We start from the raw sequence: 16,963 nt of genomic DNA on the forward strand, positions 1-16,963 counted from the left end.
AAGTTAGTAAACGCGTGGACTCCACTGACTTCTGTCCCTCTGGCTCCCTACCCTCTCTACTCCATCCGCGCACCATCCTCAAGTCCCTTGGGGCAGTGGGGAGGCGATGCACAGGAGACCCCTCTGCGTCTCCCACATCGGTCTAGGTCTGCCACGGCTCTCGGCTACTTTTTTCTTCGCAACAAGCCCGAAAGGCTCAGCATTTCCATTTCACAGAGGAGTGAACTGAGGCTCCAGGAGTGTAAGGCCATAGCGCGGGAAGCAGCCGAGCATCAGCCATAAACTCTTTGGGGCTCTGGTGACGCCGAAGTCACTTTCGTGGGGCGCGTTGTCAGGGCGCGCGGGGAAAGCGGAGGGTAAATATTTGGGGCTGTAACCCAGACTCCGGCGACTCCGCGTCACTGCGGTTTCGCGGCGGGCGCGTGGCGAGGGAGGTGCCTGGGGGACCGGGGCGTCCCGGCGCGGCGGCGGGGACTGACCTGCCAGCCCGGCTCCCGCGGCCCCGCCCCGCTCCGCCCCCGCCCGCGGCTATAAGACCTCGGGCGGGCGGGTGGCGGCCGCCGGGGAAAGAGCGGGCGTGCGGACCGTACAGGCAGAGAGCGCGGCCCGGCAAGGGGACAGGCAGAGCCATAGCGCCGCCGGAAGATTGGAAAGGCGGCCTCAGCGCGAGCATCTGCACGGTCCCTGCGCCCAGACTTAGCAGGAGCCCTCAACGCGCGCCGGGCAGAGCTCGCCCATGAAGCCGCCCGCCACGCAGGGCAGCCCCGCGGCTGCCGCGGCCGCAGGTGAGTGGGGGTCCCCTTAAAGCTCGGGCTTTGCAGGTGGGGGGCGGAAGACGAGGACCTCGCGTCGTTCCTTTACACCCCTCCCCCAACCTCACCGGCGGGACTCTGGCCCTGGGGCGGGTCCAGCCTCCCTCCCCATGCGGGGCTGGGGATCCGAGCCCGACACGTCACGGGCGCATCCTGACGCAGTGATCCCACCGCCACCGGGTTCACACGCGCCCCCAGGGGAGCGAGCGCTGGGACAGGTCCCCGACCGCGCGTGGGAGAGTTCTGTTGTATCTATTAGCTGCGTGATCTTTGGGCTGCAACTTCCCCCGGCTGAGGCTCAGTTTCTTCGTCTCTAAAATGGGCTCGATAGTAGAGCGCACTTCAGGGGGTGGTGGAAAGTATTAAGAGATGACAGCAAGGGGAGTGTCGGCGTGGCTGTCCCTGGGCAAGCGTGCAGTGAATGTTAATTAGCGCCCGTCGGGAACGGCGGCCGCCCCTGCAGGGCGGGGGATGGGACTGCCTCCCCGCCCCGCCCTCACCCGGCCCGCCGTCCCCTGCCCCTAGCCCCAGCCTTGGATTCGGCGGCCGCCGGGGACCTGACCGACGCGCTGTGCGAGTTTGATGCGGTGCTGGCCGACTTCGCGTCGCCCTTCCACGAGCGCCACTTCCACTACGAGGAGCATCTGGAGCGCATGAAGCGGCGCAGCAGCGCCAGCGTTAGCGACAGCAGCGGCTTCAGCGACTCCGAGAGTAAGTGGGGCCCCGCGGGGGAAGGTGCGGAAGCCATGGGGATCCCCGTACCCGGCCCACCGTGGAGCACCCTGGGCTCGGGGCTCAGTTTGCTTGCTGGAAACCGAGGGCTCGGGCCCGGCCGAGTTAGCTCTAAAGCGCAGCACCTCTCTAGGACCCCGGAGAGCAGTATCCAGGGCTGCAGGCCCCGCGGGGACGAGACCCCTGAGGGTGGTCACAGGAAGGCTCTTGGAAGGCCGGCCGATCTGCCTGCCGCCTGCAGGTGTCAGGAGGCAGGAGGGTCTAAGAAACTTGCCGAACTGAGCCACGCAGGACCCCTGGGACCCCAGCCAGGCCTTCCCAGGGCATCCTCTCCTCCTCCTCCCCTTTCCCCTTCTTGCCCCTCTCAGCTGTAACTTCAGAGGAGGTGGAGCAATCGCCCCAGGAATGGGGTCAGGGGAGACATGGGAAGGCACAAGATAGAAATATTTGTGAAACCAGGAAAGCTTTCACAAGCTGCCGTTTTGGGGATTTTTGAAACGACTTCTTGCACCTTCTTAACGGCGCTGTGCTCCCAAACTTGTTGCTGCACTGCCTGCAGTTTTGAAAGAATCTCTGGCACTGCTGAGTTCAAGTATTTAGGAAGTGTCCCTCATCCTTCAGGCGGGTCCATCATGTGGACTGCTGGACCATGGCGGCTGGGCCAGAGTGCAGATGGGCCCAGAGCTGCGTCTTGGTGACTTCTCCTAGAGGAAACTCCGCCAGGGTCTCTCTGTCCTAAATAACCTCATTAAGAATAGAGAACACATTTTCCAGGAGCTCAAATGTCCTGTAAGGATTATGGATACCTGTTTAGGTGACAAACAGCAAATGCGGTGACTTTTCAATGTTATGTGACAGCTGGTTTTCTAAACCTAGATTATTTATTTTTTTTTCAAAGTGAATTTTAAACCCTTCTGGATTGTTCTTTGATACTTCACTCCCTAAATGAGTTACAAGCATGAATGTCACTCTCTTTTGCTGCCTTGACTCTGGGGAGTGAAAGCAATGACCTTTCCTTTTGATTCTCTTCTTTTGAAATCTGAAGCTCCCTCTTGTTACAGGGCAAAGATACAGCCCTAGACTTACACATGAGCTGTCCTCCTGAAAAGGATTTAAAGGTCACTTACCACCCAGTTCAGGGTTTGAGTTGGAAACTTGGGTTTCAGCTTGACTTTTCGTGGCAGCCCTGCCCAAGGGTTAGACCTAATTGCAGCTTTTGAGGTGAAAGGGAATGGGATTGTAGCCTGTTAATTTTCTGTTTTGTAGTTTTGGACTTTGTTGCTAATGACCAGACTGCTCATTTCCAATTTCAAAGAGAAGTCTAAAAATTTTGAAATTTGTCTCCCTTTCTGTTGCCAAACTTAAATATGTCTCCTTCTACTTGGGCGTGAGGCAAGCTATTCATCAAGCACAAATTCTCTCCCCCGTGGGAAAGAAGGCTGGCACGGACTGTCCAGCATGGCTCTCTTGCAAAGAACAGCTCCTTTCTAAACCACAGCTGCATTTGGCTGGACTACGGGCTGAGCTCGCCCATTCATGGGTGATTGCAACTCCCTCTGGATAGGATTTCAGCTCTGGGATCTGTTTTCAGAGGCCTCAAAGAGAAGGCACTCGAAACACATTTTAAACAGTTTTGCGGGGGAGATATTTGGAACAGTCTGTAGTTTTTCTTCAGGTATGTGGGTGGACTTTGCTTTCTGCTTTGGTTGTTAACTGTTAAACTACCCCTTAGTTTGGTGGTTTAGAGGAGTAATCGGGAGGGTATAAAGAAGACTCAGATGACATTAGACTTGGCTATAAATGTGTAGTTTGTCCCCCACCAGACTGGCTAGAAATAATCTTGGCAGAAGCAGTGTGCGTCTAAACAGTAATTTCTTAAGGACGCATAATATGTGTATCTTAATTGCTGCCAAGAACGGATCGCAGACATTTGTTATACTCATTTGTCTGTTTAATGCTCTTCTGGAAGAGAAACATTTGAGAGAGGTAGACCCTCCTGAAATTCAGCCCAGTGAGAGGGAGACGCAGCAGGATGATGATGTCAAGAGAAGCCCTCTGTTGCCAAGTCCCCACTGTGGTTACTCTTAGTATATATTCACTTTTACTCTTAGTGATTTCTTTGCTGTGCGTTAAATGTGTTACCTCAGATGATCTCCATTGCATTCCAGTAAGGTGGGCACCACTGTCTACATTTTTCTGATGAAGTGGTGGAACCACTTGGGCTCTCTCTCTCCAAGGCCTTGCTCTGTCACTGTGGATGGTTGGCTGGTAAGAGAACCAGGTCCTCTAGGACAGACCTGAAGCCCCAGTGGACTGGGATCACGTGGCTCTTTATCCCTGCTGGTTGTGTTTGAAAGTGTCTCATCAAGGCAGTGGTCACGTGGCTGGGTCAGTGGCGCCCAGGTTGAGCTCTGTCAGGGCCCTGCATGAGGAGTGGGCTTCAGTTTCTGTAGCTGTAACATCAAAAGGATGCTATTTCGTGATGCTGTCTGAAACATCCGTAAGCTCATGATGAGGAAGAAAATATTTGCTGTTTGATGCTTGTAAGAAAACAATAAAATGCACATACGATGCTATGTCACACAGATCGGACGCATTTGAGTCCGTGTCTTGCATGAAGATGTTATGTATGGAGCTCTAAACCTTTGGTACCTTGGTAAAATAGGCATTCCTTCTTCCCCCAGAGCAGGAAGTTACTTAGGACAGAAGGACAGATATTTAATAAGGAAATACTCCTTCTTGTTCCCACTTGAAGAGAGTCTTCCTGAGACATGAAAAGAACCAAAGTAACAGTGGCAAGATAACTACACGTTATGATGAAAATAGTTCCTTTTGTTCCTTTCTCTACTCTTGAGTTCCAACAGGTAACACCAGGCACTTTAGTGAGAACAGTTTCAACTTCAGCAGTAAAAGGGCAGTGTAGTTAGGAGCTGGGCCACTGAGGGTCCCTCCTTGGAGCTCCTTCAGGAATTGTGAACCTCTTTGGATTGAACTGATTTTGAAAAACATGTTGTTTTATCTAAAACTAAATTTTATCATATACTAAATTTTAACCAGTGTGTTAATTTATCTTTCCACTGCTTGAATTTATAACAAGTTTTTGGTATTAACTGGAACTTTAAAAGGTGATGTGAGCTTCTATCTTTGATGGATTGGAGCCTCACATTCCTTTTTCCTTTGAAGGGGGAAGTGTTTTGCTACTTTACAGAAAAGGTCTGATGTCTGATCTGTTTGCTGGGGCTATTATGATATTGTAGGGCCATTGCTGGGAATGAGGACTTGGCTTCTTGAGTGTGTGCAAGACCTAGAAGGTCTAGGGGGAGAATATAACTCAGTGGCAGAGCACATGCTTAGCATGCATGAGGTCCTGGGTTCAATCCCCAGTATCTCCATTAAAAAAAAAGTTGGAGGACCTAGAACATGTGTATATCTTTGTCTTGACTATTCTAGCTTGGCCCTGGGAGAGGGGACCTTACAGATCCTGGGGGGGCAAGCATGACAGGTAGCATGTTGGCTGTTCTAGCAGAAGCCACTGAGACCAGAACCTGAGCTTGTTCAAGCTATGAGAGCAGGAGGAGTCAGGAGCCCTCAGGTTGTCCCGGGATGGTGTTAGGAATTCCAGGCAGGTGACGGGTGTCACTGGTGAACACCTGGAGTGGTATCTAGAGGCCCTGAGCAATCCCAGAAGGGAATGCGGGGCAATAGTTGTAAAACTGAGAAATGTTTGCTTATTGCTTATTTGAGAAGATTCAGCCCTTACCCTGACCCCATCCCTGTACCATTCCCTGTGGCAAAAGAGAAACAGGTCCAAGGCTGCTTCTTAGTTAATTACTATGGTTTGCTGGCCCGAAACGTGTGGGATTGTTCTATATTTACAGGAGCCCTGGCCAAGGGTTACTGTCTGTGGTTTTACTTCCCTCTGGAGTAGCACGTGCTGGTGCTGACCCCAAATTACCTTTCTCCCCGCCCCCAAACGAAAAAAGCATGTCTACCTTTTAAACAAGCCTCTGTCTTTTTGCAGCTGAGTTTCCCAAGCTCTGTGGGTGCTTCTACAGTTAGATGTTTGCATATTTAATAGGCTTATGGTTCTTTGACGGTGTTTTAGAAAACTTGGTCCCTGAATTTGAGGTTCCTGGCTTCAGTGCACTCAGCTGACTTACCAATGATGTTTCTTTCTAATGGGGCTTTAGAGCGGGTAGGAGTAGCCGTTGTAAGGCCCTAAAATATCTAGTCCTGCCACCTGCTAAGGTTCCCCCAAATCAGCACTGTTTTGTGTCCCTTGAGCTCCTATTAATAGCAGCACCTGATACTGGGCGGGGCAGTGATGCATTAACATGCTATCAGCCAGTGACACATTGCTGTCACTTATCAGACTAACTGGCTGTTATTTTGCAAGAAATAGAGTTCCAGGGGAGTGAAAAGAACAAGGAGTAGCCGGCTCTGCTTGCCCTTTTAATTTACACCTAGCGGGGAAGCTTGTTTGTTGTTAAGTCCATGGCATGAAATTTTATTGGATAAAAGGTGAAGAGTGATCTGGACCCGAGGGACTTCTGTGCTGGAGGTTCCTTCTAGGGCACCTCTGAAGATAAATTTCCTCTTCAGAATTTTGATGCTATCTGAAGAAGAGGAGAAAGCCTGGGTCTAGAATCTTGTCCTGTTATTCTAAGCGGTGGCCTTTCTTCTCCTGAGCATGTCATCCTCCATTTTGTTGGGAAAAAAGAATAATATCATAAAAACCACAGGTATCACATGGAGCGCCCGGGAGACTTGTTCCCCTTTTGCAAAAGCAGAAACCAAGGCTCAGAGATGAAGTGACTTGCACAGGGTCACACAGCTGTCACATGGCTTCAGTGCCACATGTCTCTATGGTGGCAGCTTCTGTGGGGCTCTTGAGGTTGTCCTGGTCATACTGTGTGTGTGGGTGTGTTTCACCCACGCCAAGGGATGAGTACATATGTACATAAAATTGCTGGAGAGTTGGAGCAGAACAGAGATGAAATCCGAAGCCAGGGCGAGGGCCTGTGGTGGGACAGGTGGGGCGGAGTGAAGTGTGGCGGTGAAACTGGCTCTCAGGATGGATTGCTTCTGGGAGATAGAGACCAGGGGCGTGGCCGGTGGGATGTGGGCCAGCGAGTCCCGGGTTCAGCACTCTGGGCCACGGACGGGGGTAATGCTCTCGGGTGTCCTTCGGAGCCAGAGATAACGTTCCAGAGGTCTCGGCTCCTTCCTTATGGCTCACGAGTCTGGGCGCACGGCCTGCCTCCCCAGGGCCCTCTGTGGTTTCCCTGCCCCTCAGTCTTACCTCGTTTTCCACCCACAAGTCTCTCAGGTTCTGTTTATGGGGGTTCTCCTGCCTCGTGGGCACTGTGTATGCAAGGAAAGGCCTTGCCTTGAGAAAACCCAGGCCGCTCTAGAGGGAGCTCAGCTGACAAGCAAGCAGATGGGCTTCCCAAGTTGACTTCCACTGAGGTCAAGTGTCCTGAGAAATATTAACAGAGGTGCCACCAAAAGAGTGTCCCATGGCCAAGTAAACCAGGGAAGTGGGGCAAAGCTGGTTTCTCTATTACAAGACGTCTCAGGCATGTTAAGGTGGGGTTACGTCAGAGGACTCTCCAGCGACCCCTGGTGTTTCTCAGAGTTTGTCGATCGCACAGTTCTTCTCAAAGGATCAGGATTCTGGGAAGTATATTTTTTAGGGAGGTGTTTCAGATCTCAGTGGGCGTTCATCGTCATTGTCCTGAGAAATGATTGTGGTCCTTCTAGGTGACCTGGGCTGGACCTCTGCAGGAAGAGTAGATTTTGACAGTTGGGCATGGTTGTAAAACTGGATGAGATGGTGTGTCAGCCAGGATGGCACTGGGACCAGCTGGTCAGGAGGGGCTGGGAGGAAAGGTGAGGAGCCGGAGAATGCGGGGGTGTCTTTAGGGATGAAGATGAATTCTCTTGGGACCAGAAACCTCCACTTCTGAAAGCCCTTTTATTCTGGGCATGTTGTTTGTAACTTAGTCCTGTTCATTTTGCATTAAGGGGACCAAAGAAAGATGATTTTGCCTCCTTCTGAGATGGAGGTGAGTGGATAAAACTGAGAATATTAAGGAAGATGGGGAGGCTGGCCAGGCCCTGAAGATTCAGCTGCCCTCGCTCACCTGAACTGCCTTTCCAGAGCTCACCTCTGCTACAACCGTGGCTGGCTTTGTGTTTTGTTTTCACCAGGAAGGCTGCTCCTTTGTGACCTCAGAGGCCACATCCTGCTTCCGCCGCCTGCTCTGCCTTTGAGCCTTTTGAGTTGGTGCAGCTCAGCCAGCAGCTCCTTTCTGTGTCACAGCCACACAGCTGGGTTGGCCATGGTTGGGTTTCCTCCCCCGTGGCAGGCCTTAGAACAATAGGACCTGAGAACTTCAGAGCTGGAAGGGACTTTGAGGATGATTTAGTTCACCTTCCCATTTTATGGATGGGTAAGCTGAGGCCAAGAGCTACTATCTTGCTCACCAGCACTTGAATGAATACTTAGTAGCTGAACTGTTTTCCCTGACTCCCAGCTCAGCCCTGCTTCTAGGACCTTGCCTGGCTGTTGCTCTGATTTTGGGGGGTTTGACAATGGAGCCACCAAATCACTCAAAGTAACTGTAATAGACAACTTCCGGGAGAAGAAATCTTTATCTCTGACTCTGTAGCTTACCCCCAGAATGCAGGCTTTCAGGAAAACCATGACAAAGACTCACGAACAAGCAGGGAGATTATTAAGTCATGGGATCTAACCTTGTCTTTGTATTTTAAGGGATTCAGAGGCAGAAGGGACATTTTTCAGGAAAGATGGTTCCTTACACCCCAAACCCCATGCCAACCCCTCCCCCACTCCGACCCCTATCCACCAGGCTCTGGCTTAGCTGTCAGACACCTGGGCAGTGGGCACTGGTGTGTCACCAGGGAAGCTGGTCTGGTCGTGATGATTCTCTCGCTCCCTTCTTTTTTAGGGAAGCAAGGGCCTTTGGGGTGCCTGATTGGAGACACACGCTCACATACATACACAGGCACGCTCTCCTGCCTCAAATCATGTTGGGGCATAAATATAAAATCTGGAAATCAACCCGTTTTCTTTATCACTTTGCTCCATTTGGAGATAAACCGTTGGTTATCAATAGACTGTAAGACCGAACACCATTTCTAGTGAGTTCTGTTTTCTTTCTTAAAAGGTGCTGATTCGCTTTATAGGAACAGCTTCAGCTTCAGTGATGAAAAACTGAACTCTCCAACAGACAGCACTCCCTCTCTGCTCTCTCCCACCGTCCCTCCCCGGAAAGGTGAGTTCATTACTTGGAATGTGACTTCTTCTGCTTCCTTACTCCCTCCCTCTCCTCAGTCTCTTCCCTCTTCCCCTTCCTCTTTAAACAATCTTTCCCAAAGGGTAAAAACAAACAGAGAAGACTAGTTTCTTAGTACAGTCCGGAGTGGAGTGGATTTTTGTTATTTCTCAGGTTTTTGATCAGTGCGAAAGTGAAATCTGATCGCTGGGGGCCAGGAAACCAAATTCACAGGGAGGAAGACAATGTGCAGACTCCGGACCCTGCTTTCTCTCCTGTGCTGTCATCAAGGCTGTGCCAAATGACAGTGCCCTCCCAGACTCATTGGTTCTAGAATGTAAAACTCAGCAGTTAGCCTTTGCAGAAAGTTGGGTTCTTTTTGTTGCATTAACTCTTTAACTAATGCTTTCTGATGACCAATATGGCAATGAAATGGAGTCATCATTGTGAAACAAGAGATGATCTAACATCATTGAAAATAGCAGCTCCGGCCTGCCTTTACTGTGATATTAATAGACCTCAAGAGTTTTTAAAGATGCATGAGCAAGTTCTTATATTTTGGAACTAGGGAAGTGTCTCCAGCCAGAGAGCTGAATGTTCTGTTATACTGGACAAGCGCCCTTTTAAAAACAAAAGGAGTTTTTTTTTTTTTTTTTTTTCCCCTTAGGAAACTTTATACTTGCTGAAAATAGTTGCAGAAAGCAATAAAAGTGGAACCCAGTTCAAAAGAAATATGAAGATTCCATCATTTTCTCACTCTGGCATTAGGGCAGAATCCTCCCCCTTTTTTCAAAAGAGACATTTAAAAATTTTCCTCTCAATATAGCAGTGTTAGCAGTCACTGAGGACTTTGCCATGGTCCAGCCCTCCATCTGTAATGGGGCTATTGAATTGAGAGAGACAAAACAGTCTAGAAAGTGGCTTAAAATGTGCCCAGATTTGCTACCTGATCCTCAAGAGGTAGGAATTAAAGAGAAGGGAAAAAAAGCTTTAGTGGCAAACTGACTTTAAAATCTAAGAACAGTGAGCTATTTGTAGCCAGCCAAGGTTAATTAACAAAAATAATCAGTAATGCATTCTGAGAGGGCATGTGTGACAAACTCTAGAGAAAAAAAGTGAAGATATACAGAAAGAAGTACACATCTCAAGATACAGAGCGAACAAAATCACGATGATTTACTACCCTGTGCTGGCATCTGGGTGGGATGAGGCCGTCCTGACCCAGAAACCTCCTGTCGTCTTCTGCGTGCCATCTTGATGAGGAACAGTGATGCTTAGTTCATTCCATACTGGAGGGATCACGAAGGTGGAGTATTTATTGCCCTAGAGTGACAGCTGAAACAAGATTGTATCAGAGGGGAAGTTTCGCGGGATTTACAGAATCTGGGTGTCCATACGGTGCGGTGCTTGCTGAAGACATTTGACTGATAACTCTGATCCAACATGACCAAAAAATTAAAACTTTTAATCTTCCTTCCATGAAGGGAGAGACTTCTTCCAGGTTGCTGGGGTAGCCGTGGGGTGTGGGGCGTGATGAGCTGCAAACACCAGAAAGAAACATTTATGCTAAGCTTCAGTGTAAGTTTCTGAGTTGACTATAAGTAGACCTTGGAGTGGCCACTTAGGGTTGGTACAGGGCACTCTTTCTTAAAGTCTCTGAAGACAGAGAGATGCAAACTGGGGCCACATAATCCTGGAAAAGTCAGAATCTTCAGCTGTCTCTGATATGGAAACTGAACCCCAACCCTTGTTTTTTTCAGCCAAACTGGGAGACACGAAGGAGCTCGAAGACTTTATTGCTGATCTTGACAGAACATTAGCAAGTGAGTACATGCCTGGGATTTAAAAAAAAAAAAAAAAATTAAACAGAAAAACAACTGGCCGCTCTGATAAAGTCCTGTAATGTTTACCAGCTTGCCTGGGGCAGGAACTTACATCATGAGGCTTCTTTAGGGTCAGAAACAGGGCCCTAGTGGCTCAGAAAGAAATTCTGGGGATCGGCTTGCGTTGAAGGAGACTGCGTGCCTTGCCAATCATGAGAACTGGCCACCAGCAAACAATGGCATGTTGTTTGAGAAATGGAGAGAAAAGTAGTAGTTAGAGCAAGACTGGAGCCTTACCAGCCTGGTGGCCTGCCAGGCTTTTTTAGAGAAGAACTCATCAGCTTCTTGACCACCAAGCATTATGCTGACAAGTCAGAGGTTCCATCCCAGGGGCCAGGGAAAATTTCACAGGTTAGATCCGGTGGTTTGGTGAGGTCTGACTTGTAGAGGGTTGGGTCCCCAAGGAGAGAATTGGCTTGGGGAGATGCTGTAACTAAAGACCCACACCAGTTACTGAAAGACTTGGATTAAGTTCACAGTGCCTTGTTTCTTGTTTGGCAATTACACTAACGCCCCCCGCCATGTTCTGTGACCCAAAAATTGGGGAACTGAAGTGATTAGATCATAACTGCCATGGCGGTGCCTAAAAGAAGGGACCCTGAGAATCAATCCACACACTCTGTTTCTGAAGGACGGGATTGCGAAAGCCACAAGGACCCGGTAGAGCTTCCAGGATAAAAGTTTCAGCAACTCTACCCTTGGGGGAGCCTTGTTTAGTTACAGAGCAGCCTTGGAGAATTTCATTCCAGCCCCGTAATTTTTCAATGAAAGCGTTGGTTTTCTGTAAGAAGTATTTTATGCTATACTCTGTTAAACAGCTGGGTAGAATCTGAAAAAAAAAAGAAAAAAAAAAGATCCAAAACTGGTTATTTAGAAAGAACTCTGTTCTTAAACACTGTTTCAGGCAGACCTAACTATTAAGTGGAAAGTTCTTGCATATTCTCTGTTTACTTGAAGATTTTATTACCCATTTTCTTATGTGCTGTACGGTCCTACATCAGAAGACCAAGGCCTGTTTTGACAGAGATGGTTGTAATTGCAACACAACTTGTGTCAGACCCATGTGACGTGCCCGTCTACTTCATGGAAATTGCAGCTGGCTGCCCAGTCATACCAGTTAATCAGACGTGTATTACGTGGGAAGCCTGCCATTAAGTTTGGTGCTTTGATGCCTGTCTGAGAGGTGTGATCTGGGTAAGCACAGGAATTGTAAACTTTTGTGAGTAGATCACCTTTTCTGTCTCTCATTACAGGTATGTGAAATAAGATGTTCTGGGTCCTTTCATCATAAGGGAGAAGCTTCAGAGATCTCTGAGGACCTGATACAATCAGCTACAGAATTTGCTGCTGGAGGGGACAGAGATGCGGCTCACCTACCCCCAGGCCATTCTCAGGCTTAAACACCTTTGGGCTCATCTCTGGGCAAGTTAGAAACTGCCTTTGTTTACCTGCTTGCAGCGTATTAGAACAGACGATTCCTGCTAATATTGTATTTTCTCTTAAAACAGCTTTTCTGTAATTTAAAATGCTTTTATGAAAATATTTGTAATTAATTATATATAGTTGGAAACAGTGATATGCTTTTCCCATTTTAATATATTTTTGTATGCAAATAAAGTTTGAACTGGAGTCTGTCTTTTGTGAGTTTTCCTTTTTCCTCTTTGTTTCTTTCAATATATTTTCCATTCAAATAGTATTCAAGTGGAAATAACATGCTTCTTGACCTCTTATAAGGACCTTGAGTGCTGCTGCATCGCACCAGGCAAAAGGATGGTAAATGTTAAGTGTTACTTTGAAGCTCATTTAGGGCCTTAAAGGGAAATGCTGGCGTATGACTGATGGGAAATTCTGGTTTGAGGATTGTGGTTTTGATGGAAGTTGAGTTCCTCTTCTATCTCTGTTCTCTTAGCATCTTTTTTAGGTATCATGGGGTCTTTGCTTCAATTAAGGGAAATACTTAGGTGACTCAGAATCCAGGGAAAGTTGGGGCAGCTGGAGGACTTAAACATGATGGTGCTAAGATCTGTGTGCTGAGGAAGGTTTGATGGCACTGGCCGGGATGCTAGTGTTCTGGTGGCTTCAGTGGAGCCAGAAGGTCCAGAGGCAAGGTCTCCCATAGGTGGGCTTCACTTGTAGAAGCCAATGACCCCACCCCCTACCTCCACCATCTACCTTTTGTGGAGGATGTGGAGAGGCATAGAAACAGGAAAGTCCATAATTTTCTTTTCTTTTTTAAAATTTCTTTCTATTCTTTTTTTTTTTTAACTTTCATTTAAAAAATTTTATTACTTTGTTGGTGTTGTTTGTGGTTTTTTGGAGGTGGGGGTAATTAGGTTTGTTTGTTAGTTTATTATTTTTTAATGGAGGTACTGGGGACTGAACCCATGACCTCATGCATGCTAAGCACTGAGCCCTACCACTGAACTGTCCCCTCTCCTCTTCTTTGTAATTTTCTTATCTATACTTTTCTATCCTTGAAACCTCTGAAATAGCCAGGCACTACTTTGATAGTCAGAATCAAGTCATACAAAAACTCTAATCCTTGTGTTTCTGTAGAACACAAAGTTAAAACATATCTACTCAGGATTTTAAGTATATCTTGAAAAGCTACCAACTAATTTGATCTGTTTTTTAGGGTGTTGGGAAACTAAACTGGCTTTTTTAAAAAAAAAAAGTGTTTTTCTTTTCCCCAAGTTTCTGGGAAAGCTTTTGGGTTGAACCCAAATATTTTCCTTATTTCTTTATTGAGATGTAATTCACATACCCAAACATTCATCCTTCTAAAGTGTACAATTCAGTGGGGTCTGTAGTATGTATATTTCAAAGAGTTGTATGACCATCACTAATTCTCCGACTATGGATTTGTCTATTTTGGATATTTCATGTAAATGGAATCATACCATGTGTGGTCTTTTATGTCTGGCTTCTTTTTTTCAAGGTTCATCCATGTAGGGTTTTTTTTTTTTCATTGGGACACTGGTGGCTGTTCATTGTCACTATAATTTTTATTACTAGTCTCTTCAGGAATTGGGGTTCTGCCTGCATCTGGCAGCTCTTTCTTTATGGTCTCCTGGAACCTGGACTCCCAAAGTCAGATGTGCAGGGTATGTAGCTTTGTGGCCTGATGTGAGGATAAGGTCAGTGGTTTGGGGACAAGAAGTAGATTCTTTGAGAAAAATATTGAGGGGAGGGTAGTTTGTGCTCTAACCTCTGTTGGATGAGTAACCAGGGACCAGCAGGCTGTGGGCTGAGTCACAGCTTGGGGTTCAGGGAACTTTGAAAACAGTGTTTTCGGCGTTTCCCAAGATGCATTTCAAGGACCACATTCCTGAGATGTTTTGAGGAAAAGGAATTAAGGTTGTATGTACTTTAAAAGTGATGCATGTACCTCAGAGATTTATTACACACCTTAGTACATAAATTACTTAGGGTTCAGTCTAAGTTGATGGATCAGAGAACCCCAAATATAGTGGTTTAAACAAGATGGAAATTTCTTTCTTGCTAACAGCCCAGAGGTGAACAGTACAGGGCTGAGTGAATGGCTCTCTGGTCCAAAGTGGCTGCTCCTGCTCTTGTCATCGCATTTACATTCCAGCCAGCACAAAGGAGAAAAGGCAAGTTAAGCACAGGCTTCTTTCTCTCAATGATAGGAGAAGAGGGGCCACAAATCACTTCTGCTCATGTTCTCTTGTCCAGATCTTAGTCTGTTGGCCATTCTCAGCTGCAAGGGAGGCTGGGGAAAAAAGCCTCTTGCTGGGCAGATAAGTGCTCAGCTAAAAATTGAGAGTTCTATTACTAATGAAAGACAAAGAAAATTAGAATTGGAGGACAGCTAGTCATCTCTGCCACAGAATGTTGAAGGCTTTGAGAAATCCTGCAGCCAAAAAATCTGTTTTGTCTTTTTCTTGAAAAGCTATCAATAATCCACAACATATTAGTGTTCCTTGGAATGCACCTTAACAAATGCCATTGTAGGTAATCTCGCTCCAGCGAGGTCCATTGATTTCCACCTCCTGCAAGACCTGACTGCCCACAGCACAACTTTGCAAACTGCTTGATTGTCCCGTGTAGCATGTCAGACAGTGGGCTTTTCTGGGACAGAACAAGACCAGATTTCTGAGCATGTGGAGCTGGTCAGATGTGACTAGCATGTTGTTGAGTCTGAGAATTTTCTGTTCTAACTTCGGGGAGGGATAGCTAAAATAAAACAAAACAAAAAAATATGAGACACACCCAAAGGGAGAGGACTAAGTGTCTGCTCAAATATTCACACACCAGCCAGCCTCTGGGATGGGACAGAGACACCGATGGCACGTCTTCTTGGGGAATTAGAGCTGAGGCCAGCTGTATAGCACTTCTGCCCCACGTGTGAGAAGGCACATCTGAGCTGAGAGGCAGCAGGTGGTGATGGGTGGTCTACTGACAGCCTCCAGAACCAGTTGATGTTGGGGCCCCCCAGGAGGTTCCTCCACAGAATTATCCCCCTGGGGTGGGAGGGGTGGGGAAAGGGGCTTTCAAACTCGACCAGGTTAAAATTCCACCTTCACTCTGTATCTGGATGATTTCAGGCACAGATGTTCTGTTTCCTCATTTAAAAAACGGATACATGAGTCCTTATCTCCTGGGGTCGTTGTGAGGACCAGATGTAAAAGTTGTAAAGCCTTGAGCACTCTTCCTCCCCCTCCTCTTCCTCACAAGACAAGGACGTGGGGCTCCTGTACCCAAGTCAAACTTAAGCATGGGGGGAGGGGATAGCTCAGTGGTAGAGTGCATGCTTAGCATGCATAAGGTCCTGGGTTCAATCCCCAGTACCTCCTGCAAAAATAAAAAATAAGTCAATAAACCTAATTACTCCCCCCAAAAAAACAAAAACAAAAAAACCCCAAAATGTATATATAAAAATTAAAACATCACCTACAGTGGTCACAGAGGCAGCTCCAACCCCATTGTTCCTCGTCTGATAGAAGAAAGCCAGCAAATCTGGTCTGAAGGGCCCAGGGGGAGCGAGGCAGGGACAGAACCCAGGACAAAGGGTCAGGGGATGGGCTTCAAGCCTCAGCCCCGCCAGTGACGGATCCTGGCCCCTCCCTGGGGCTCAGCTTCCTCCAGGTTAAACACAGGCGGGATGAAACGTCTGCAAGTCTCTGGCTCCTACAGCTGAGTGGGCTTGGGTCCCTCCCTCAGACTTACAGCTCTTCTCTGAAGCAGATGGGATATTTTTGGCTTTTTCAGTATGCGTTTCTTCCACACCCTAATCCCAAATGTTTTCCTGTGCTAATTTATTTGGCTAAGAAGGTCTGTGGTGAGAGACACCAAACAGGAAATGGCTGTCAGAGCTGCTGTCTGCAACTTGTTTTTTTTTAAGGCTTTCTCCTGCCCAGTTCACCTTCCCTGAGTCGCTCGGTATTGACTTAAGGGCCAGGGTAAGTGGAAGGGGAAAGGGAAAGGGAAATATATTTTTAGAAGGGAACATTTTCTTTCAAGTTCAAAGTTCACTGAAGGGCAAGGATTATGCACAATGGCAGGATTAGGTGGCCCCTTGCCACCACAGGGCCTTTGCACACACAGTTCCCTCGGCCTGGAAAGTCCAGTCTTCTCTATTTTTCTAGGTAATTCGGCTTCCTTAGCATCAAACAACTGAAAAATTGATCAAGGGCCACGATTGGTGCTGGGGGCTCATAACAGTGCTTTCCCCAGCTGCTTGTAGTTCATTGGGAGAGATAGGGTCTCTGAAGACTGAGAGACCTTTGAAGACAAAAGGAATGAATCTCGAATGATGGAACTTCAGTCACCATGACTGGCAGTAGGGGAAAGAGGAAGACTTCCCAGTCCCTCCAGGGAGACAGCTGATGCGAGGCTGACCCTGATCCTGACACGATATTTACCTTTTCTGAGAACTCAAGGGTTCTAAAGTCAGTGACATTTTCTGAGACCGACTGTGCATAAAGCATGGCGTCAGCGCACCGTGTGTTTGAGTGTGTGTATGCGTGCCTGTGTGTGCGTATATATGTGTGTCATGAATCAGTCAGAAGGAGGGAGACAAAGACATGGCCCTGGCTTAGAAGACCCGTAGGAGATGGCAGGGCCCTCAGAGGGTCTGGGGTTGAGCGGCCCACCAGCTTAGCCTGCTGGTAAGAGCTTGGTCTGACTCCCCGGGCTGGACTGGCCCTTCCTCCACTGGACTTGTCCTTGCTTGTCAACATTTCAAAACAAGATTACCTTTGTAATTGAATTT

The 16,963-nt window shown here is 47.7% G+C and overlaps 1 protein-coding gene across 1 annotated transcript; it reads left to right on the plus strand.

Moving 5' to 3' along the window:
• Positions 1 to 536: 536 nt before the first annotated feature.
• RGCC (regulator of cell cycle) lies at positions 537 to 12,364 on the plus strand. Its single transcript, XM_032496057.1, has 5 exons — positions 537 to 785; positions 1,338 to 1,523; positions 8,738 to 8,845; positions 10,606 to 10,668; positions 11,982 to 12,364. The coding sequence occupies exons 1-5, from the start codon at positions 737 to 739 to the stop codon at positions 11,987 to 11,989; spliced, it is 414 nt and encodes a 137-aa protein (XP_032351948.1). The 5' UTR covers positions 537 to 736; the 3' UTR covers positions 11,990 to 12,364.
• Positions 12,365 to 16,963: the final 4,599 nt, after the last annotated feature.

This window comes from Camelus ferus, chromosome 14, assembly GCF_009834535.1.
Source record: "Camelus ferus isolate YT-003-E chromosome 14, BCGSAC_Cfer_1.0, whole genome shotgun sequence".
Classification (NCBI taxonomy): Eukaryota; Metazoa; Chordata; class Mammalia; order Artiodactyla; family Camelidae; genus Camelus; species Camelus ferus.

Excerpts from the sequence above, each read along its gene's own strand:
- RGCC (XM_032496057.1), top strand. The coding sequence starts at position 737 with ATGAAGCCGCCCGCCACGCAGGGCAGCCCCGCGGCTGCCGCGGCCGCA. Across the intron at positions 786-1,337 it reads CGCGGCTGCCGCGGCCGCAG|CCCCAGCCTTGGATTCGGCG; the intron begins GTGAGTGGGGGT and ends CCCTGCCCCTAG. Across the intron at positions 8,846-10,605 it reads CACCGTCCCTCCCCGGAAAG|CCAAACTGGGAGACACGAAG; the intron begins GTGAGTTCATTA and ends TGTTTTTTTCAG.